Raw genomic sequence first — 24,999 nt, forward strand, 5'->3', positions numbered from 1 at the left:
GCTCAAGGCGGGTGCTCTGCCTCTTGAGCCACAGCACCACTTCCAGTTTTCTGGTGGTTAACTGAAGAGTATCATGGGCTTTCCCTCCCCAGGCTGACTTTGAACCAGGATTCTCAGATCTCAGCCTCCAGAGTAGCTAGGACTACAGGCGCGAGCCCCCTGGCACCCAGCTCAGTAGACTTACTTATAAATGAATGCCCGTCCAACCTCCATACTTTAGAGTTGTGGATATCACTCTGCATAAAAAAACGGCAATACCAGTTAAGGGTACCTTTCAGTCACAGTAAAACTAGCGTGTGTTTTCAGTAGGAGAAAACAAAACCAAAAACCCTTAGGTCAGTGCTGTACCTCTGGGTTTATTAAATTTGGGGTGGAGGATCCAATCATACTAGGGGCTTTACGCTAAGCTACATTCCTGCCCATGCAATCACTGCCATATGAATTGCTCCTTCTGAGGACTTCGTAACAGCTTAATCCTTAGAACTTTGGTTAACAATTTTTTTCTTTTCCTTCAAATATATACAACTATCACCTTGCTTCCAGTCCCTTTTTGCATTGGTTATTTCCATAGGAGAGTCTCAATTTATCCAGGTAATCCTAGGCTACAATCTTCCTACTTGTGCTTCCCTCATGCTAGGATAGCAGGTACATGCTATAAGCACCCAGCTGTTGGTTAAGATGGAATTTCAAGAATTTTTTGCAGGAGCTGGAGGCAAACTATGATTTCCCAATCCTCTCCTCCTAGGTAGCTAGGCCCTACTTTTCTTTCTTTCTTTCTTTGCCAGTCCTGAGGCTTGAACTCAGGGACTGAGTACTGTCCCTAAGCTTCTTTTTGCTCAAGGCTAGCACACTTGAGCCACAGTGCCACTTCCGGCTTTTTCTGTGTATGTGGTACTGAGGAATTGAACCCAGAGCTTCATGCATGCTAGGCAAAGCACTCTACCACTGAACCACATTCCCAGCCCAGGCCCTACTTCCTACAGGTTCCATCACCTCCTAATTAATAGAGCAATGAGCTAGAGACCAAGTCTTTAACACATGGGCCTCTGAGGGACATTTCCTATCCATATTACAGCAGAGTGTTAGTCTATTTTGCCTCCAGGCCATGCTTCAGTTAAACTTATAATGGCAGTGTAACAGAAATGGAGTGGGAGTTTGGGAAACTGATACTTAATGTCTAATGTCACTACTATCATTACCTAATTTTAGGCAGACTTTCCTGGTTTTCAGACTTAGACAAGTATAACAGGTGGGTTTGAGTTAGATGGCTAATCCTTTCAGCTCAAAATTACATGATTCTAAATCCAGGAAACATTTGTAGGTTAATATAGAATATATATAATGTAAACCAGAAAAACCAAAGTATATAGCAAAGGTACAAACATAAAAAACAATAAAAAAATTTGTGGTAAATACTACCTTTATTTAAAAAAGTTATACATGCTAGAAAAAAAGCATAAATGATACATGTAAACAATTGTTTACCAAATACTTATTTTTTCCTTGAAAAAGGTGCAAATGATCTTTAAATGTAAACACAAAAGTTGCCACGCATTTTTGTTATAGGGAGAGGGAGGTGGAGGCTGTTCCTTTTGGTTGCAGTTAAAGTCTCATTCAAAGGTTTTCCTGCAAAAATATATTGAAAAAATTGGACATGACTATAATGAGGAAAAAGAAAGCTAAAAATGATCATTTACTTCCTTAAAAATTTTAACTTCTCATCAGAAAGTGCAATGTGAGAGAAATAGTAACAGTGGCCTTACAGAATGAAGATAGTGACATACGGCTTGCACAGAATTCAGGTACTGATGACATGCCTCAGCTGGTGTTGCAAGCATTAACATGGACTGCAGACTTCATTGTTGGGGAGGCTGTTAATAACGGCGTGGTCTAGCTTCACCAGGCCCGAGCACGGAGTTGAACTGTAGCACAGAGCTTCCTGCCAAGGAGGATACTTCTCCCCGCTGGTCCTCGGTTGCTGCAGGCAGTAATATTTGTGAGCAGTAACTTGCAGAGTTGCACATGATTCCACTTGGAGATTCTCAAGACAGTGAAGGAGACTCATAATTGTTTTTATAAGAGGCACTGAGCGATGGTCTAGATAGATCTAGCAGAAAGTCCATGAGAACAGTATTAGTTTTTAAAAGACGAAAGACTGGAAAACAAGTTCATGTAGGAGACAATATGACCCACTGACAAAAAATTGTTGCATCAGAGTCCTGCTTTTATTGATGTAGTATTCCTTTTGAATTGTACTACTTAATGAGTTGTTTCTGTGTTTGTTTTTGCTTCTTGTAGAGTTTCAAGTCTTCTGGTACTTAGTGTAAGAAAGAAGATAGGCTAGCATTGTAGACCTGTGTTCATTACTGGCAGTCCTTATGGAGTGGAATCCTATGGATGGAGTGTCTCGTAGAAATACCAACCAGATCAAACATAGTATGCCCTTATCAGCACTTTCAAAATTAAATCAACATCTTAAAAACAAAGTAAATTTTGGTACTCGGAATTTTTTTGTCTTTTTTTCATGGGAGGAAGAAGACAAAACAACATAAAAAAAATCTACAAAGAACCCAAGCTAAAATAAACTAAAACATCATGATAAGTTAAAACTCAAAATAAATATTCTGCACGGAGTGGAAAATTATTGTGCAAAGGTGGCATCTTGCAGGTGAAGTACTATCATGACCTTTGTATTTCCATATGTTGAGGCACCAGCAAAGAATAAAATTTGTTCTAATGTTTTCTCAAGCTGTAAAAAGCTCCAAAGTCAAGCTCTTATGAATACAGAGGAGCATATGCAAGACTTTCTTCCACATGCTCACCATATGTGAGATTCACAATGTGTCATTTTAATGACTCCTACACCACCTCCCAGCCGACGGTAATTCATTCCGCCATATAACCTGCAAAGATAAAAACTAAATCAGATTTTCCAACTTAAAAACAAACATTTTCCTCAATGCTACTGTTTCCTCAGCTTAAATAATTGGGATAGAAGGGACTTCCCCTCCCCCCCCGCCGTTTTTCTTATTCTGTAAGGTATCAGTCACTTCAGAACATTCAAGTCAAATAAGCTACCAAATCTGAGTTACTTTAGACTACTTCAAAGCACTATAAGAGAGATGTCAGTGCACAGACCATCTCAATGTGGATGGTTATGAGCTAGCTCAAGCTCAAGATTTCAAGTCAATAGTGAGGAGGTTTGCAGCATAGCAAGGTTACCTCCACGTATTGGCATCAGGATCAAAAACCTCAATGGTCTTCAAGTATGTTGTGCCATCGAATCCTCCTACTGCCATGAGCTGTCCATTGACCACGGCCAGGCCAACCTGAAAGACCAGAGCACAATGGCTGCTGAAGAGTCAAGATAAATACTGGGGAATTTGACATGGCTCCAAGACAAATTGATTTAATTCTTTATAGCATTCTGGCTTATTTGAGCACAGAGGAAGAAAGTAACAAGGAAAGCCCATGAAATATGAGAATTATTCAATTCAATCACAGTATATACACAAAATTCCAATGCAATATTCATCAAAATCCCAACAACAAAAGAGATAAAGCAATCCAAAAATTCATATGGAATAACAAAAGACCCCAAATAGCAAGAGCAATCCTTAGCAGGCAGAACAGTATTGGAAGAATAACAATACCAATCACTAAACTCTTACAGTTATAGTAAGAGAGTTAGAACCCACTGGTACTGGTACAAAAATAGGCCTGAGGACCAATGGGACAGAATAAAAGATCCAGAAATGAACCCATACACCTATAGCCATCTAATGTTTGATAAAGGAGCCAAAAATATAATCTGGAAGAAAGATAGCCTCTTCAACAAATGCTGCTGGCAAAACTGGATATCCATGTGTAGAAAACTGAAACTAGATACCCATATATCACCTTGGATCAACATCAAAATGGATCACAGTCTTCAATATAAAGCCAGAAACTATGAAACTTTTACAGGAAAGGGTAGGGGAAACACTAGAGCTACTGGGTACAGGTCAAAACTTTCTAAGTAAAAATCCAGAAACACAACAAATCAAAGAATTGATAAATGGGACTATATCAAAAGTTTCTGCACAGCAAAGGACATAGCTAACAAGCTAAATAGATCACAGAATGGGAGATTTTTTACCAGCTATGCATCAGACAAGGGCCTGATATCCAAACTATACTTAGAGCTCAAATTGAATCCTCAAAAAATAAAACTCCTTTGGTCTCACTTTGTGTGAATCTGATCGTAGAAAATAGTATTTATCAACATGAACTCCAGGAAATGGAAACGAGGGGTTTTTCCCCCTTGTTTCTGTTTTTGTTTTCCTTTTGTATTATTGGTTCATTTATCTGTCTTTGGGAAAGCGAGGAGGGACACAGAAATGGTGGGACAAAGGGTGAACGAATGCAGTAGTGTTATTCTTTAGACACTATGTTGAAAATGAACTATACAACTTGTAGATGGGGATAGGAAGGAAAAACAGCAAGGGAAAGAGTGACACTGTTCAAAAAGGAATGTACTCTTTATCTGACTTATTTAACTAACCCCTTTGTATATCACCTTTACAATAACAATAAAAAATGCAAGAAAAGAAAATATCAAGATCATAAAAACAAACCTCAAAGAAACAACAATCCAATTAATAAGTGGGCTAATGACCTAAAGAGAGACTTCTCAGAAGAAGTAAATATGACCAAAAGACACATGAAAAAATGCTCAAGATCTCTGCCCATAAAGGAAATGCAAATCAAAATGCTGCAATTCTATTTCACCACTGTTAGAATGGCCATTATCAAGAAAACTAACAATAACAAATGGTAGCATGGAACACTGTTAGTTGGAATGCAAACTTGTTCAACCATTCTGGAAAACAGAATGGAGCTTTCCTATAACCACTTCTGGGCATTTATCCCATAGAGCACAAACAAGGATCCACCAAAGCCACCACAACCATGTTCATTGCAGCATTATTTACCATAGCCAAGATATGGAATCAACCCAGATGCTCCTCAGTGGAGGAATGGACCATGAAAGTGTAAATTTCTACTTATCCATTAAAGAATGACTCTGAACCATTTGTAAGGAAATGGAAAGACCTGGAGGGGATTATGTTAAGTGAAGTAAGCTAGACCCAGAGAAACACATGTGACATTGTTTCCCTCATTAGCAGGAGTAAGAATGTGCCTATAAATCTAGAAGTAAACACACTGGATGGCATTGAAATATGGAGGATGCACACAGTATAATTCTTTAGAAAGATGAAGTCAAAGCCTAACAAAATGAGTACTAGGAAATGGGTATTTGCAATGGAGGAGGGGTAAAGAGGAGACAGGTAGAATAAATGGGGGAAATAAGTAGGATGCAGGCAAGAATGCATTGTATATAACACAGAACTAAGAAAAGTAAGGAAAAGAGTAGGTAGAAGCGGAGAGAAGAAGTGGAAGGGATAACCCAGATCAAAAATGCACAATATACATAAACTGCTTTGGTAGATAGCAAAAAATTCTAATACATAACCTAAAAAATAAGAAAAATGAGCCAGGTGCCGGTGGCTCATACCTGTAATTCTAGCTCCTCAGGAGGGTGAGATCTTAGGATCACAGTTCAAAGCCAGCCCAGACAGGAAAGTCTATGAGACTCTTCAACTTACCACCAGAAAACCGGAAGTGGTAGTGTGGCTCAAGTGTTAGAGTGCTCGCCTTGAGCTGAAGAGCTGAGGGACAGTGCCCAGGCTCAGAATTTAAGACCCATGACTGAAAAAAAAAATATTAAAAAACGAGGGAATGGCTGGGTTGAGAGGGGTAGGTATGAGAATGTTAAAAGGGGTGACATTAATCAAGAGGCATTGTATTCATAGACTGCTCTGTTGAATGGAAACTCCTTTGTACAACTACCTAAAGAAAATATTTTTTTAAATCCAAAAGGAATTTTTAAAATACACTCAAATCCACTTTCTAACTTGCTACTAAAATTCTCTTTTAAAATACAATTCTAGGACTGGGAATGTGGCTTATTGGTAGAGTGCTTGCCTAGCATGCATGAAGTCTTGGGTTCAATTCCTCAGTACCACATATACAGAAAAAGCCCAAGTGGTGCTATGGCTCAAGCTCAAGTGGTAGAGTGCTAGCCTTGAGCACAGACTGGATCAGGGACAGTGCTCAGGCTGAGTTTAAGCCCCAGGACTGACAAAAACAAAATAAAATACACATCTAACCATGATGTCACTACTCTTTGCCTCTCTCTTGCCTAAAGCTAAGCCTGAAGTCCTTAATATTATTCATGCTTTTCAGAAATCTGTTAGAGGCCACCAGTTTAGCCTCACTTCCTACATTTTCCCTTCTTCTCTTAACTTACCCAATGCAGCAGTAGAGCTGGATTGACTGCCAGCCTAAAATACCACACATTTTTTCATACTTCATGCTTCTGAACATGTTCCTTGGCAGGTTGTTTTCTGTTCCTCTTCTAAAAACCGTATTCTTCCTTCCTGACCTAGCATGCATGTAACTGTCTCTGGTAGGTTGTTCCCTCTTATTTCCAAAGCACTGAGCACACCTGCTCATGTTCTTCCGTATACACATGCCACTTCTGTGGTTATTTACTGACTATCGGTTAGTTTGACTAAACTGGGAGCTACTTGAGGAGGGAAACCATATCATACTCATTTTTGTTTTCTCAGAACAGCACTTAAATAAATACTTAATAAACAAGTGAAAATATCATCAACAGGATGTTGTGGTAAAAATATTGGGAATGTGACCAAGAATTGACTAGAGTGATTAAAAAGCCACATATATGTAAATGCTTTGACTTGCTGATACCTTCTGCAATGCAGAATATATTCCCTGTTATCCTCATGGAGGCTTTGGGTACAGATCTGCTCCCTTCTTTTTTGTTCTAGGGTTACATTTCACTGAGCTGAATTATATGCTCCATGCTGGAAGTCTCTTGTGGGTACCGGTCAGTCACAGTCCACAGCATGACAAAGGTTAGTCAAATATGGTCTATACGTAAATGATAAGCCAGTCTGTGAAGTCTGGTAGAGGGGCCAGTTAGGTGTTTGCCTGAACATTTGTATAAGTATACAATTTTGTTGGTCATAGGGCTTGAACTCTGGGCCTGGGCATTGTCCCTCAGCTTTTCAGCTCAAGGCTAGTGCTCTAACACCTGAGCCACAGTGCTACTTCTGGTTTTCTGGTGGTTTCTAGAGATAAGAGTCTCACTGAGTTTCTTGCCCGGGCTGGATCTGAACTGCAATCCTCAGATCTCAGCCTCCTGAGTAGCTAGGATTACAGGTGTTAGCCATGGGAACCCAGCTTTAGCTAGAAATGTTTTTAAAAACATTTTTATTAGCTTACATTAGTTATGCATAGGTTCCTTGTTACATTTCCATTTTTATATGTTCCAATGAATCTCACCCACTAGAAATGTTTTGTAAGAATATTTAGCTTAATAGATATGAAGTTAATTAGGTGGTGTGTAAGAAAATGCCTTCCAGGGAAGCCTAGGACACAAGATAACTAAAAAATTAATTATTTAATTAAAGATGAGTTAAAAGCAATAAAGTCAGTCTGATTTTTCTAGTATAAATTTAGCGAGGACTGTCTTGCTTAAATGTGCCCCAGCAGCACAGCTAAGACAACTGACAAAATAAGACGGTTCACCTCCTCACTATTCTAGCACACTCTATTGCAGATTCCTTCTGCCAGGACTCCTCAGTGCCTGTTTTTCAGAGTTAAGGCTCTCAGTAGCTGAGCACTCACTCCACTACGGCGAGATGTCATGGCCACCACTGGAGACCACTGGTTGGTTCTGGGGTTGTATCTCTCGGCGCTGCTGAGCTCTGTGGTGTCATCTCTCCCTCCTACGGCATAGATCATGTCCTGATACACGGCACAGCCTAGGTGCTTCCTCCGAGTCCCCATAGGGGCGATGGTGTGCCATCTGTTTTCCTGAGGATTGTAGCGCTCCACTGTAGTAAAAAGAAAGAGCAAGAAGTGACCGTTCTTCTCACCTCTTGTTTTCTTCATAGCCACTGAAATTGTGGTAACGTATTTTTTAATAAGCCATTTGTTTTTTGCTTTTAAGAAGGACTTGTATACCTTTAGAAAATGCCACATATACACTCATCAAGAAAATGCTTTCTAGGTGTCTTATGGTAGAGGACATGTGCTAGAGAGTTCTAACTTTGGCTATATGATTAATTAGCTACATAAACTACAGCCTCACACTCTTTATCATCATATAATCCAGTCCCTGGATTATATGGTTTGTAAAAACTGCTCAGTACCAATACACTGTTGTTATAATCAGACAACTCTCTTCTTTGTATTTATTTGCCTATAACCTAGTACACTTTTAAGTTATTGAAGACCAAACAAGATATGTGACAAGATGTATGACTCTGATGCCAGTTCCACATTGAGAATATCCTTAGGGAAAAACCATTATTAAAATAGAAAGGGCTAACAACCTGTGTCTTGTTGCAAGTTTTGGTTTACTCTCAGATTAAATAATTCTCTGTCTCTGTCTTTCTCTTTGAGGAGAGCTGGTGATTGTGGGCAGAAATATTCAGAAGTAGGTCTTTATTCACCCTAAATTTCTAGTAACTTTATGAAGCAGAAGAGAAAGAGATATTTGGGGAATGTGCAAGAAGAGTATGGCTGCAGAGAAGTTGCACTCTTCTAGAGAGAAAAGAAAGCATTTTCCTATTATAGGATAAACTGAACTTCTTACTTTTTGTAGGGTGAATATCCTCAGAAAAATGTGTTGCTTTGGGAGACCAGGCAGACTTTGGGAGGGACTAACCTGTGTTGAGTGGAGATGTCCCATCAGAACCACCTACAGCATATAAGAACCCTCCCAATACAGCCACAGCCACGCCTAGTCTTCTAGTGCTCATAGAGGCCACCCGAGTCCATTTGTTCTCCTTTGGGTCATACCTGCAATGAGACACCAGGTGCTTATTAACTGAAGTTGTTTCCATAAAGTTGAAATCACAAAGACTTGACTTAATTAAAAAAATCTCTCTCTCTCTCTCTCTCTCTCTCTCTCTCACACACACACACACACACACACACACACACACACACACACACACACACACACACACACACACACACACACCTATTCAAACTTTAAAAAAGGCAAAAATCTTGCCTTTTGTGACAACCTGGAGTCTATTACATTAAGTGAAATAAGCCAGACATGGAAGGTAAAATCCTGTACAATCTTACATGTACAACCTTACATGTGGAATCTAAAAAGGTTTAAGTTATAGAATGGTCTCTATTCTCTACTGGGCTGTCTCTCTACTAGGCAAAATCAGGGAGATTCTGGTTAAAGCATATAAAGCTTCAGGAATAAGTTTCAGAGCTCTAATGTACAATATGATGACACAGTTATTAACAAATGTGCACTGAAAACTGCTATGAGAGTAGACTTTAAGAGTATTTACTACAAAAGTATAAGTATGTGAGGTAGTACAAACATTAATTTAACCATTCTATAAGGATTACATACTTCACACATGTTGCTCACCATAATAAACAGTCAACTAAAAAGAAATTAAATATTGTTTAAAAAATCTTTACTTCTAGATTTTAAGATTAGCTATAACTTTTTCCTGAAAGTATATGGGAAATCCATTGAGTAGGAGACCTTTTACTGTCCTAAATTCAGCTGTAACTGTTGATTTTTTTTTTTTTTTTTTTGCCAGTCCTGGGGCTTGAACTTAGGGCCTGGCCACTGTCCCTGAGCTTCTTTTGCTCAAGGCTAGCATTCTACCACTTAAGCCACAGTGCCACTTCCGGATTTTTCTGTTTATGTCCTACTGAGGAATCGAACCCAAGGCTTCATGCCTGCTAGGCAAGCACTTTACCACTAGGCCACATTCCCAGCCCATTATTGATTTTTTTTATTTGCCAGTCCTGAGGCTTGAACTCTGGAGCTGGGCACTGTCCTTGAGCTCCGTTTGCTCAAGGCTAGCACTCTACCACTTGAGCAACAGTGCCACTTCTGGCTTTTTCTGTAATTCAATTGGAGAAAAGAGTCTTATGAGCTTTCCTGCCCAGACTGGCTTTGAACTGTGATCCTTAGATCTCAGCCTCCTGAGCCTGAGCTCAGGCATGAGCCACTGGTGCCGGGCTATAACTGCTGATTTTAAAGAACCATAATCTGGATATGGCACATGCTCCTGTAATCCCAGTACACAGGAGAATGAAATTGAAGTGTTGGGCTACAGAGTGAGATCATGTCTCAAAACCAAAATTCCTGTATGGCCTTAAAAAAAAAGTTTAAAAAAATCACCTCTCAACAATGTTGAGGCAAGAAACACCATCCTGGCCACCCACAGCATAGAGAAAGCCTCCAAGCACTGCTACACCCACACTGGTCCTGCAGGTGCTTGTAGGGGCCACGTCACTACTCCACTGGTTTGTTTTGGGGTCATATCTGCAAAAAAACACATCAAGAGCAGAGGTTATATTGCATAATAGAAAACAGACTATATAAATCAAAGCATTTATGTAATATATATTCTTTCCCCAAAGGATAGGTTGGTTAATAATGAAAGTAGAGGACAATCTAATTGTGTGTAGGTGTGTATTCTTTTTTTGGTGCTGAGGATTGAATCCAGGGCCACACATATGCTAGGCAAATCACTCTACCACTGAGCCACATGCCAGCTCTTCTTCCTCTTCTTTTTTGGGTGCCATATTAGGGTTTGAACTCAGGGTTGCACTTGTTTAACTTGCTTGCTTTGCTGACCTCTATTAATTCCTCCTGATGGCTGGAATTATACAGGCATACACTGGTATGCCCAGTAGTCACTTTCATCTCTAGCCTAGCTTTTTGCTGTGAACTTCTGTGCCTGGGCTGGCTTCCAGCTTCTATCTTCCAGATCTCAGCTTCCTGAGGAATTAGAATTAGAATTGTGAGCTACTGGCACCTGGCTCCCAACCCCTAATTCTTATTTTTTGAAATTTAGTTTTACTTAAACAATTTATATATATGAATATACTGTCTTTTTTAAAAAAGCCAGAATGCTATTGATAAGGCTCAAGTCTCCTTTGAATTTTACCTGAACTTTGATCTCTTCCCATTTTGGTTTTACATAAACTCTACTAGATTGTTTTCAGTAAAATACATACCTATTATATTCACTTATATATGTTTACCTATACATATTTCTTTATATGCAAGCATGTTTTCTTTACATAATAGTATTACAAAGCAAGCACTGTTTTTGCAATGTATTTTTAGGATCCAGATATGCTAACATAGCTTGAAACTCTTCCTCTGAACTATTTTACTACATTCTATATACCATCTATTATTTAATCATTCTTTTACTGATAATCGTCCTAGGCTGATTATCAGTTTTGGGAGGGAGTGTAGCTCAGTGGTGGGGTCTTGCTTTGCATGTACAAAGCCTTCAGTTTGATCCCAAGCACTAAAAAAAAACAAAACAAGAAACATCAAAATCCTATCAGATTGCTCTTTTGTTGCAACATCAATTTTTCTTTTGAAAACTTCATTGTTTTTTTTTTCCCCTTATTGTTTTACCCTTTCCTTTTTCCTCACTGATTTAAAGCATGATTCACCTTTATTCTTCTTTTCTTTCCTTTCCTCCTTCCCAGATTTTCCCTATGAAGCCCAGGCTGGTCTCAAACTCAAGATCTTTCTTTCTCAGCCTCATAATGGCTGGAATTATAGAGACATGCACTAGCATGCCCAGCAGTCATGTTCATCTTTCTTCTTATTTTTTGCCAGTCGTGGGGCTTGAACTCAGGACCTGGACACAGTCCCTGAGCTTCTTTTGCTCAAGACTGGCACTCTACTATTTGAGCTACCGTGCCACTTTCTGGCTTTTTCTGTTTATGTGGTACTGAGGAATCGAACCCAGGGCTTCATGCATGCTAGGTACACTCTACCACTCAGCCACATTCCCAGCCCATCTTTCTTTTCAAATCCATCTTTAGAACATTGACATAAATTTACCTGAGTGCCACTGTAGTTGCATTTTCCATTTACGTGTGTGTGTTTAATTGTTAAAGTTACAAATATTTAATAATGTCTTTAAGTTATCAGTTTATTTTTGAGTGTTGTTCTCCCTGCATTCCTTGCCCACTTCAATGGAACTGATTCCTGTTTTGTTTAGCTATACCATCTATGTACCTAGAATCTGATCTGCTGCAGGTTTCAAAAGGTGTGTTATAGAAATACCAAGAATCACTGTAAATTACCATAGCTTAATGAAAAAAAAATGTGAGAAGAAACTATCTCAGTCACTGCAGATTTTCACTATACCAATTACGATGGGAAAAGAGATTTCAATAGTTACATCACAATGTGATTGATATGTACAAGCATGTTCAAAATACTTAGGAAAGAGCAGAGGGATGAACAACTCATCTGTACAGTCAGAGAAGGATTTATGTGGGAAGGAACAGCTTGGCTCTTGAAGGATTTGTAAGCCTTAGGGGGAGATATTCCAGGGAAGAAAGAACAGCATGCATACATGTAGGGGAAAAGCTATGGAAGGCAGCATATCCCAAGAACTGCAGGAAAGTTGTGTGTACAGTGGCATGTTTAGTGGATGGCTGTGTCCAATGAGAGAGGGACTAGAAAAATAAGAGGTCAGTTTATAAAGGACTTGATGTCATGTTAATGGTCTAGGCTGCCAGCTGGTGACACAGATGTAATACTGAAGCAATAAATCACATCTGTTTCCTAAGTAACATCTTAAATGACATTATAGGAAAAGTATGGAAAAAAAAATGTAAAACGCTCACCTTTCAACACTGTTGAGATAAGAGGATCCATCGTGGCCTCCTACTGCATATAACAGGTCATCAAGAACACTGACCCCAACTCCACATCGCCTTTTACTCATTGAAGCTACCATTCTCCATTCATTGGTCTGTGGATCATATCGTTCAACACTGGAAATGGCATCTCCACTACACCAACCACCAACTAGGAAATAACAGAAATGAGAACAGAAAACCCTTCCTAAAGAACATCACTGGCTGCTAACCTCACTGAGCCCTCATGTTAGAATTTACCAAATATCCACAAGCAAATTACCAGTTACAGTCACCAGAAAAATGAATGGACAAGAGCCAGTATTTTGGACTTCTAGCCTCTATATCTGTGAGAAAATACATTCCTTTTGTTTAACCTACCTAACCTGTGATATTTTGTTATGGCAATCTGAGAAGACTAATATGGTAATATTCAGAGTGACAGCTTCAAAATGAGTTCCATCAAGCTTCTCTTGAATGATCATTGAAAAAAGGTAACAGCAGATATGCTAAATTTTTCTTTCAAATAATCTGTTAATTAAACTTAAAAGCTAGATAATAGAGCTTAAAAATGAAGTACAAGGGTATTATAACTTCAAAAAATTTAAAAACTAGTTTTTAGGGGTTAAATTCCTGAACTAGACTAAAAGGGGAATATTCTGAAGCATCCTGTTGATGGATCTAAAAGTTCACCTTCTTCATTTCAAATCAACATAATACACTTCATTTTATTATAGTTTAATAGTTCAACGAGTACTAAATTGCAGCAAATTTTGTGTATAGTAATTTGCTCAAATTTGAGTTTTGTAACAATGTATATAAGGAAGTTCAGTATCAGGGAAAGCATCTATATTCTAAAATAAAACCAAGCTGGAAATATGACCATTTTTCACTCTTAAGATCACTCAAATAGCCTAATCATTAAGTCTCTGGTACAATTTATAATAAAGGTAATTAAAACCAGCTTTTATTAGATTATACAGCTCCAGATCAAGTAAACCCTTCATAGATGGTATTCTGTAATACCAAAGGAATCTCTAGGGAATCAAATTGCAATCTCTTCTGTGACTTAGGGAAGCAAGAAAAGTTTTGTTCAGTTCCACTGCCTCACGGTGAGGCATTAGTATTTCTAAGGCAGTAATAGATGACTAAGTGGGTATTATGGGCTCCACTATATTTCTTCAGAACTCATATACTGAACCCAAAATTCCACTGAAAGTGTATTTAGAACGGGGCCTTTAAGGAGGAAACTAATGTTAACTGATGTTGTACGAGTGGCGTCCTTACGTGATAGGACTGGTGTCCTTGTGAGAGGAAGAGACCCCAGAATACTCTCTCATTCTACCTTTGCCCATAGACAAGAGCATGAGAGGACACACAGGAGAATGTACCCTCTGCAAGCTGAGGAAAGAGGCTTCGCCAGAAGCTAAACCTGCTGGCAGCTTCAGTGTGGACTTCTAGCCGCCAGAACTGTGAGAAAATAAATTTCCACCCCTTAAGACACTAGGTTATGGCATTTTGTGATTGTAGACCTAGTCAAATTTATATTGTCTTTTTAGCACACTGTCTTGGTTCAACTGAAGTTGAAAGTCTAAGAAAGTGTTGTTGTTTAAGATAATGTCTTCTGGTTACTTCATGTAATTATGAAGTGACTAGCACTTTGTTATATAAATTAATGTATATGATTTTTTTCCACAAAGCACTGTATGATATTTTAAATGTATATAAAAGTAGAGCATTCCCTTAGATAATACCACTGATGAATTAATGCTTGTCAAGGTACATATTTTGACTTATTATGTATTTTTTATGATGGTAGATAACAAAATTATCCAAATGATTTTGAAAGCATGCAGAAAATATGGCTTATTCTAATACATTGAGACTCAAACCTGCAAAGAGTACTTCTCCACATCGGATAGGTTTCCGGGGTCTCGTCCGGGGTCCTTGCATTAGTGGTCGTTCTTGAGGCAATAGGAGGTAGTTTTTAGCCTCATCTACCAAGTCTCTGTGGAAAAGAAATTCTGCACTTACTCTAAATGTCTAAATAACATTGTCAGTAATGAAATGTTTCAAACATATAGAAAAACAGCGATTAACATAACTAATCTCATAATCTCACATAGAGATTCTCAAAATTATCTAATGATATTGTTTCTCATATTTTTGTTCAAAAAGAAATGAATGTTATGTTTAAAATGAAGTTGAAGTTCCTTTATATTTTTCATTATTTACTACTTTGTTTCTCCATTTAATTTTTTTTGCCTGTCTTGGGCTTGAGCTGGAAAACTAATCTATCATATTTTTGTATAATGCAGAGACAGTAATTTTTTGGTCAGGACTTGAATTCAGGGGCCTTGTGCTTGAACAACTTATTCGGCTTGCTTTACTTAAGCCACACCTCCAGCTCATCATTGTTTTGGTTAATTGGAGATAGGGTCTTGAGAACTTTTTTGCCTGGGCTGGCTTGAAACCACAATCCTCAGTGTCTCAGCTTCCTGAGTGGCTAGTGAGCTGTCTCTTAGAACTGGAAGATGCTTCACTGTGTCTTTGAAAGCAAAGCTGGTCCTTGCTAGACATATGTGATGAAAAAAAAAAAGTTCTCACTGACACACAGTGAACAGCATTGTTAACTTACCTCAAGGGGGAAAATAAACAAACAAAAAAACCCAGACAGTTGCCTCTTCAAATTGAAGCTTGCATTAAAGTCTTAGAAATCTACCTTTTTTTTTGTCAGTCATGGGGCTTGAACTCTGGGCCTGAACACTGTCCCTCAGCTCTTCAGCTCAAGGTGAGCACTCTACTGCTTGAGCCACAGCACCACTTCCCATTTTCTGAGTAGTTTATTGGAGATAAGAGTCTCACAGACTTTCCAGTCTGGGATGGCTTTGAACCAGGATCCTCAGATCTCAGCCTCCTGAGTAGCTAGGATTAGAGGCATGAAATCTACCTCTTTTTAATTTTTTTTTTTATTTTTTGGGTCTGGTTGTGGGGCCTGAACTCTGGGCCTGGGCGCTGTCCCTCAGCTCTTCAGCTCAAGGCTAGCGTTCTGCCACTTGAGCCACAGCACCACTTCCGGCTTTTTTTCTTTTTGCTTATGTGGTGCTGAGGAATCGAACCCAGAGCCTTATGCATGCAAGGCAAGCGCTCTACCACTGAGCCACCTTCCCAGCCCCTGAAATCTACCTCTTTATTACCACTCTACATCAATAATCACCACACATAAAAACTAATGGAATGGAATACTGGAAATTCAGTCCTTACTTCTTTCTCTTCCTCTTGACCCTAGCCCAGAAAAAAACCTGTTATATACTGTCTGATTTCAGCCCTAAGAAATACAGTATCAATAAAAAGACTAAAACAGGAATGCTTATTGATTTTTCTTTCAAGGACACTCATACCTGCATTCCTCATCACTTTTAATGAGGGGATCTGAGCCTACTGTGCCCACCAGGAACTTGGGACTAAGCAAAGGCAAACGAACATGCTGCAGCACCTAGGAGATAATAAGCGTTATTAAAGACAGAGTTCCATCCACAGGAGAGTTAAGAGAATGCATGACTTGTGCTCCCATACTATGTTTCTAAGTATTTGGGGATCTAACTGGACATGACAAATAATTAAGTAAGAATGGAAAATACAAATACTGAAAGCAAATTGTTTATTCTAATCACAAATTCAGTAATATAGAATTCAAAAATTGAATCATGCCAGTGTCCTTTAGAATGCTATTCTGAGCTTTCAGAAATGTTATAAACTTTTTTTTTCTTTTCCGATCATGGGACTTGAACTCAGGGCTTGGGCGCTGTCTCCAAACTCTTTTGCTCAAGGCTAGCACTCCATCACTTGGAGCCACAGCACTACTTCAGATTTTTTGGTGGCTAATTGGAGATAAGAGTCTCCCAGGGACTTTTCTGCCCAGGCTAGCTTTGAACCTCAGGTCTCAGCCTTCAGGCGTAAGCCACCTGTGCCTGGCTATAAACTCTTTCTTAACTAAACTCAAATTAACAACCCAGAAGAATATTTTGTTAACCTGTTAAAGAATACAGTACTCCCCGTTACTTGCAATTTTACTTTTTGTGGTTTCATTTACTGCAAGTTAACTTTGATCAAAAAAATACTATGAGCCGGGTGTCGGTTGCTTACGCTTGTAATCCTAGCTACACAGGAGGCCGAGCTGTGAGGATTGAGGTTCAAAGCCAGCCTGGGGAGGAAAGTCCAAGAGACTCTTATCTCCAATAAAGCACTCAGAAAACTGGAAGTGGTGCTGTGGCTCAAGTGGTAGAGCACTCGCCTTGAGCTGAAGAGCTGAGGGACAGTGTTCAGGCCCAGAGTTCAAGCCCCATGACTGACAAAAAAAATACTATGAAAAATTAAAATAATAATTTATAAGTTTTGAATAACTTTTACTATAACCTACTGCCACAAATCATTGTGATTTATCATTATTATTGTTGTTAATCTCATAGTGTGCCTAATTTGTAAGTTAAAGTTACCACAGGTAGGTATGTATAATATGTATCTAAAATCTGAAGGTTTCCGGACACTGCCAAATATCTTGGCACATAACCCTGTGGATTAGGAGAGGACTACTGTAGTCATAACAAGAATGAGTCTGAAGCCAGGTAGTACATGCCAGTAATACCAGTACTTGGAAGGTTACTCAGGAGGATCCTAAATTCAAGACTAGCTTAGGCAATATAATGAAAAAAATAAAAATGAGTCTTAGACATTTCACTCAGAGACCACTCATGACCAAATTTTTCTTTTCCTTCCTTCCTTCCTTCTTTTTTTTTTTTTTTTTTGCCAGTTGTGGGGCTTGAACTCAAGTCCTGAGCACTGTCCCTGAGCTTCTTTTGCTCAAGGCTATCATTCTACCACTTAAGACACACAGCCACTTCTGGCTTTTCCTTTTTATGTGGTGCTGAGGAATCGAACCCAGGGCTTCATGCATACTAGGCAAGCACTCTACCACTAAGGCACATTCCCAGCCCCCAATTTCTTTCTTTCTCTTCCTTCCTTCCTTCCTTCCTCCTTCCCTCCCTCCCTCTCTCTCTTTCTTTCTTTCTTTCTTTCTCTTTCTTCCTTTTTTTCTATTCCTCCTTTTCTTCCTCCTCCTCCTCCTCCTCTTTTTTGTCGGTCATGGGGCTTGAACTCTGGGCCTGGGTGCTTGCTATCCTTCAACTCTTCAGCTCAAGGCTAGTGCTCTACCACTTGAGCCATGTGTGCTACTTCTGGCTTTGAGTGGTTTATTGGAGATAAGAGTATCACAGAATTTCCTGCCTGGGCTGGCTTTGAACTGCGATCCTCAGATCTCAGCCTCCTGAGTAGCTAGGATTACAGGCATGAGCCACTGGCGCCCGGTCCCAATTTATTTCTTTACTGATCAAAGTGTAGTATGGTTTCTAAACTATAGAGAGCAGAATTCTTGATTTCCCTGTCACTTTATATGATTCAGGTTTTGACTGGGTTACAGATCAAATGTAGAACTAACTCAAAAGGAACAAAAAGTTCACAATGAAGAGCTAGGTATGGTGGTTCATACCTATAATTTTAGCTGGCTAAGTAGGAGGCCAGTCTGACCTACACAGTGAATTTCAGGGCTAGATACTCTGCATCAATCAATCAATGAACTAATCAATAAAACAAAACAAAAATAATAGAAGTTCACAATAAAAACCAGCCCAAATGCTTTAAATGCTTACTTCTCTGATATTTGGATATAGTAGGCTTTCTTACATGACTTTGTTTATATGACTCTAGATGAGTTATATAATGTAAGAGAGTGATGCTTGTTTCATTTCTGCAAGTAAAGTGCATATTGTTATTTCTATACAGAGCAGTTCTGGGAGTGTTCTTTCTATTATTACCTGGGGTAACTGTGGACGTCTTTCTTGAATACTGTATTTGACCCAGGCCATCACTGCATTGAACACTTGTTCTTCACTGCGAACATTGAGCTCATCACTGGATATAATATCAATGAGTTGATTGGCTGGGAGTAACATGAACTCTTCACTCTCCATCACCTGTTCAAAGTTAGGTAAGAATTAAAAAAAAAAAAAGCCCATGATACATTTACTTTATTGTCTCAGGATTTTAGGGCAAAACACTGTTCTACAATGGAGGTAAAGTTCAAACAATACTAAAGGAAAAGAAGAGTTTAAAAAGAAAACAAGGGGTTAGTACATAGGACACAACTAAAATGATCACTTATGATTTAGGCAATTTAGGAAAAATACCATTTTTTCCTTAAAAATTAAGATCAAAATTAAAACTCATATTCCAAATAAGCCAGATAACCATACCAAATTAAAACTTCAGAAATATAAGAGGCACATTAAAAGTCAAAAATGCTTCCAGAGGATAATTAGTTGTCATCCAGAGGATAATTAGTGAAAAAGTACAAATATACTCATAATTCATCTTTTTTCAAGCCTGCAGAACCATAAGAATGGAGATGAAATGGCAACAATGATATTACCTTGTTGTACAGGTCTGGCATGATTTCCAAGATCTTATAAGTCAGCATGTAGTGTAAGAGGGAGGGGGTACAAGGCAGAGCTGGTTTCTTCTATCACTCAGGGGACTGCGTTCCATGTGATATCCATTTGCACAGGGTAGGGTATGGTGAAGAGTTCAAATTCCTACTGTGTTACTTCTAATGTAGCTGATAGATTCTTTCTGGGACAGAGTTATTTTCATGTCCATTGAAAAAGCAGAATATTTTATTTAGTGGTATATGACATAGGCCACAACATTTACTTAAATATGTAATGAAGAATATCTTCTTCTGCAGGGCACTGGTGGTGGCTCATGCTTGTAATCCTAGCTACTCAGGAGGCTGAGATCTGAAGATCACAGTTCAAAGCCAGCGCAGGCAGGAAAAGTCCCTGAGACTTTTAAACCACCAGAAAATTGGAAGTGGCACGCTGTGGCTCAAGTGATAGAGTGCTCACCTTGAGCTGAAGAGCTAAGGGACAGTGCCCCGGCCCAGAGTTCAAGCCCTATGACTGACAAAAAAAAAAAATATCTTCCTCAAATACATTGAAAAAAAATGCAGTTCTCAAAGTAGAAAACACAAGGGTCATTAGGTTAAATACTACATTTTATGGCACCAGTACTGTAATTATTTGAATGAAAGACTTTGTAGGGTTCAGGAAATTAAATAGGGAACTAGATAATTCAGAAATTGTGTGTGTGTGTGTGTCTGTGTGTGTGAGAGAGAGAGAAACAGAGTGTGAGAGAGAGAAGGGGAGAGAGAGAGAGAAGGAGAGAGAGAGAGAGAGAGAGAATGAATGAGCTCTAGTCATGGGTTGAAAGTCGGGGCCTGGACACTGTCCCTGAGCTTTTTTTGAAAACAGTTTATTGGAGATAAAAGTCTCATGACTGCCTGGGGTTGACTTTGAACCATGATCCTCAGATCTTAACCTTCTTATTAGCTAAGATTACAGGTGTAAGCCACTAGCACCTGGCTTAATCAGAATGGTTGTATTTTACTTTCTCTGTGGTATGGTTGCCAATCCAAATCAAACCAAACCAATGTGGGGGTCATTTGACATATAATTTTGAAAATCGTCAATGATGGCAAATCTTTACTTTTGGAGTGTGGATTTGATATTTGAAATAGTAAAAGGAAATTAACTATTAAGTCAGCTGAAGAAGTTAGGTTATTTTGAGTGAGATACAGACTATGAAGTAAGGAGTCTATCAATCAAACAAGGTAGAAGCCCCACTTAGTAATGGTCTTTCTACTTTTCTACTTTGGATCTCCAATTTTCTTTTCACGTTTGTGGTAATTTTGTCTTTATAAAATGAATTGGCAATGCCCTCCTTTTTCTGAGACAGAAAACTTCTTTAAATGCTTGATAAAATTCCCCATGGGTTCTTGTGTTTTCCTTTCAGCAGTACTGAGGTTTGAATTTAGGGCTCTACACGAGTCATGTACCTGGTCCCCTCTACTTCTTTTCTCTTCCCTCTCTTTTCCCTTCTCTCCCTTCCCACCCTCAGCCTTCCCTCTTCATACTGGGAATGGAATCCAGGACCTGGAAAACATTCTAGGCATCCATTCTATCACTCAAATAGCAAGGGGATAAAATAAAAAACACAGTAAGCTAAGATAGAGCACAAAGAAAGGAAACAAGGTAAAGCCAGAATGTAACGGAAATAAAGAAGTAGATTGAACTAATAAGTTAAAATCCTGACTTAGCCAGTCGTTGGTGGCTCATACCTGTAATCCTAGCTACCCAGGAGTCTGAGATCTGAGGATCTCAGTTCAAAGCCAGCCCAGCTCAGGCCGGAAAGTCTAAGGCTCCCATCTCCAATTAGCCACCAGAAATCTGGAAGTGGTGCTCTGGCTCAAAGTGATTTCAGTATTGAGCAAAAGAGTTCAGGGTCCGTGCCCAGGCCCTCAGTTCAAGCCCTGAGACCAACCTCCCACCCCCCCCACCCCCAAACCCCGACTGTTTGAAAAATATTAACAAAATAGATCACTAGTAGTTTTTCAACTGAGGACAGAAACTCTGAAGGTACACATATACAAAACATCCAGGGACAGATAGGCATGGTGGTACATTTCTGTAACTCAGTTTGGGAGGTACTAGGACCATGAGTTCAAGGCTAGCTTGGGCTACAGTCAGATGCTAACTCAACCCTCTCCCCTCCAGTAACAAAACAAAAACCTTCCAAAACTTAACAAAAATCCAGGGTGAGTTACCAAATAACCATTGTACAAAAACTTAACCATGATTTTTCTCTCTATACAGATAAATTTATACACACACAAAATAAATTGAGTCTAGATAGACTGTTTCATAGGAAAATTCTACTAAACTATTAGGAGTCATATGGTCCTAATATTGCATAAATGATTTCACAATATGGGTAAACAACTCCTCTTCATGAAGTACAACTTCCTCAGGAAAGAAGATAACTTGATAAAGTTAGCTCAAGGAAATTAGAGATTAATATACTTACAGATATCAGTGTAAGAATAAAGTATTAGGTATTATAAATAGATTTTTTAAGATTCCATTAGCATCAATAGCTGTTTCCCAACTATTCAAAGGTCCCATTCTGTAATTCACAGAATATAATTTACAGATTCAAGAGAAAATTCATGATTACTTCCATAAATACTGAAAAAGCCTTTCTTTGTTTTCTCAAGACAGGGTCTCACAATGTAGGCTAGACTGGATTTAAACTTGGGGGTTCTCCTGCCTTAGTCTCCTGAGTATAGGTATTACAGGCTTACACTACATTTCCTGGCTTTTGAAAAAGCTTTTGACAAAAATTCAACCCTAGGGCTGGGAAGGTGGCTCAGTGGTAGAGCGCTTTCCTTGCATGCCTGAGGCCCTGGGTTCAATTCCCCAGCACCACATAAGCAAAAAAAGAAAAAAAAGCCGGAAGTGGCGCTGTGTCTCAAGTGGTAGAGAGCTAGCCTTGAGCTGAAGAGCTGAGGGACAGCGCCCAGGCCCACAGTTCAGGCCCCACGACCGGACCCAAAAAAAGAAAAAGAAAATTCAACACTATTGCTAATAATAAAAAAAAAAAAAAAAAAAAAAAAAGGAAAAGTACCAAGGAAATAAGGGTTGTTAGGCATTGATTCTTCCTTAAAAAAAAAAATTTACCCCTCTCCTATAGCCAGTATATTACTCAATAGGTAAACATTAGAGACAATCTTATTCATGTTGAAAACAAAGGAATTAGATTCATTAATTCCATTACTATATAACATTTTATTAGTAGTATTAGCTCAAGCAATTAGAGAAAAGAATTGAGTCACGGATTGTAAAATAAATAAAACTACTGGTATGTATCTGATCTGACAAAATGCCAAGAAAAGTCTAGACTCAATGATAAAAGTATCTCAAAAAAAATCTCAGTAACTTTCCTATCGATTAACCAATTAGAAGATATTATGGTGAAGGTCAGGCATGGTGGATCATGCCAGTAATCCCTCTTAATTTTGCAAAAGGAAATCCAGGAAAGATAAATTAGAATCTACAAAGCATCGAATAATAAATGATAACAGAGTACTATAATCTACTAAATAGTCTATGAATCTACACTGCTAATTATTCAGAGAGCCAGGGACATAGAAAATTATTTTTAACAACATGAAAGAATAAATAGAAAAATAAAATAAAAATAAAGTTAGGTCAGACATGGTAGCTATGCATATAATCCCAGTACTTTTTTGTTTGAGAACAGGATGATAACAAGTTCCAGGCCAGCCTGGTTCTACATAGAACCCTGACTTAAAAAAAGCACCGGGCACCAGTGGCTCATTCAGGAGGCTGAGATCTGAGGATCGAGGTTCAAAGCCAGCCCAGGCAGGAACGTCCTTGAGACTCTTATCTCCAATTAACCACCAGAAAACTGGAAGTGACGCTGTGGCTCCAGTGGTAGTCCCTAAAGAGCTCAAGACAGCACCCAAGCCCAGAGTTCAAGCCCCACAACAGACCAAAAAAAAAAAACAAAAAAAACCTGGCAGGCATTGGTGGCTCATACCTATAATCCTAGCGACTCAGGAGGCTGAGATCTGAGGATTCCAGTTCAAAACCAGCCAGGCAGGAAAGTCCATGAGACTCTTATCTCTTAGAAAACCAGAAGTGGTGCTGTGGCCAAAGTGGTAGAGCACTAGTCTTGAGTGAAAGGGCCAGGGACAGTGCCCAGGCCCCGAGTTCAAGCCTCATGACCAACAACAACAAGAAGCAAGCAAGCAAGCAAGCAAGGAAGAAAGAAAATATCTAAAGTTGAATGTCTTTTGTATATCTTGTTGATTATGGTTTAATGCATTTTCCCCATTATTCTATTAGGTTTTTAGTCTTTCTTTGACACCTCAAAAGAGTGTCAAACATATCAGTCTTTCCTTTTCCTGCATTTGGATTTTGAAAGAGAATTTTAAAGAATTCCCCAAGTTATAGAGAAATCCACTGTGTTAGTTTTTCATAGCTGTGACAATACAACTGAGATAAACTTAAAGGAAGAAAGGTTGATTTCTGCCTGTGATTTCGCATGCTTTATTCCACGGCTGCTTGGCTGAATGCTATGCACCTATGTTGAGGTGGAATATCATGGCAGACATACACAACGGGAAAGCTGCGACCCCTCATGACAGCCAGAAAGGTGGGGAAGGTGATCAGACCCTTCAAAGGCACGCCTCATCACCTATTTCCCCCAGCTGCATCCTACCCTCCTAAAGTTTCCATGCCTCCCAATATCCATTAAGTTATAAATCCATTAGTGGAGTAGTTCATTAAGTCAGAGCCTTCACGATCCTCCCAAAAGCCCTACCTTGAAATACTGCTGCACTGGGGACAAAGCCTTGACCACATGAGCTTTTTTCCATTCTTATTTCCAATCTTATTTCCATTTCTTTCCTACACAAAAGGTAGCATGATAACAATTCTGTTGTATTTTTTTGGGGGGGAGGGGAATTGAACTCAGGGCCTGGGTCATCTCCCCGAGCTTTACTTGCTCAAGGCTACTGCTCTCCCACTTGAGTGACAACTCTATTTCTGGCTTTTTGGTGTTTAATTGAAGATAAGAGTCTCAAACTTTCCTGCCTGAACTAGTTCTGAACCATAATCTTCAGAACTCAGCCTCCTGAGTAGCTAGGATTTATAGGTGTGTGCCATTAGGGCCCGGCTTAATTCTGTTGTACTTTGTCTATTAACTTGGTATAGTCTGGAATTAATTCCCTTAGTTCGGAAGTCTTCCTTCCTTCTTCATAGGTGCATTGTGCAGATGTTCCAGTTTATTTGAACATTTAGGTCATTTTTAATATTTTGCCATAAAAATAATGCCATGATTCGTTGCCTACTATATGAACATTTCAGTATTGTTAGACATTATTTTCAGGATAAATTTCTAGAAATGGATTACAGAGTCAAAGCTTAACTGCATACATAGTTTTGTTAATTCTGTATGGTGGGAATTGAACATTGCAACCAGTAATAGATGATTGATAGGAACTATTTGCTCACATCCATCATAACTCCAGGTATTCTAACAGGTCCAGATCCTCTAATAAAATTAATAAATCATTTTCTTGGATTATAAATACCCTTTTAGGAATATGGCTCGAGGGAAATAACTTTTGCTAGCAGAATACAAAACTGACCTTTAACATAAAAACCAGGTTTAGAATTTATAGCAACTGTGGCTCAAGTGGTAGAGAGCTAGCCTTGAGCT

The 24,999-nt window shown here is 38.9% G+C and overlaps 1 protein-coding gene across 2 annotated transcripts in view; it reads right to left on the reverse strand.

The window, feature by feature from the left end:
* Nucleotides 1–1,413: 1,413 nt before the first annotated feature.
* The window catches only part of Klhl20 (kelch like family member 20), a 29,755-nt gene continuing 6,169 nt past the window's right edge, over nt 1,414–24,999 (reverse strand). Inside the window, exons 4-13 of one of the 2 annotated variants that reach the window (XM_070034466.1) lie at nt 18,672–18,830; nt 16,203–16,297; nt 14,694–14,809; nt 12,790–12,973; nt 10,304–10,447; nt 8,804–8,937; nt 7,759–7,967; nt 3,223–3,329; nt 2,823–2,903; nt 1,414–2,107 (exon numbers count right to left, since the gene is read on the reverse strand). In XM_070034466.1, the coding sequence (XP_069890567.1) occupies nt 2,107; nt 2,823–2,903; nt 3,223–3,329; nt 7,759–7,967; nt 8,804–8,937; nt 10,304–10,447; nt 12,790–12,973; nt 14,694–14,809; nt 16,203–16,297; nt 18,672–18,830 (1,230 nt within the window). In that variant the 3' untranslated portion in view covers nt 1,414–2,106. Of the gene's footprint in view, nt 2,108–2,815; nt 2,904–3,222; nt 3,330–7,758; nt 7,968–8,803; nt 8,938–10,303; nt 10,448–12,789; nt 12,974–14,693; nt 14,810–16,202; nt 16,298–18,671; nt 18,831–24,999 lie in introns of those variants that run through there. The other variant, XM_070034465.1, reaches the window with a different exon arrangement.

Source organism: Dipodomys merriami, unplaced genomic scaffold, assembly GCF_024711535.1.
Source record: "Dipodomys merriami isolate MVZ:Mamm:240054 unplaced genomic scaffold, mDipMer1.0.p SCAF_24, whole genome shotgun sequence".
NCBI classification, from domain to species: Eukaryota; Metazoa; Chordata; class Mammalia; order Rodentia; family Heteromyidae; genus Dipodomys; species Dipodomys merriami.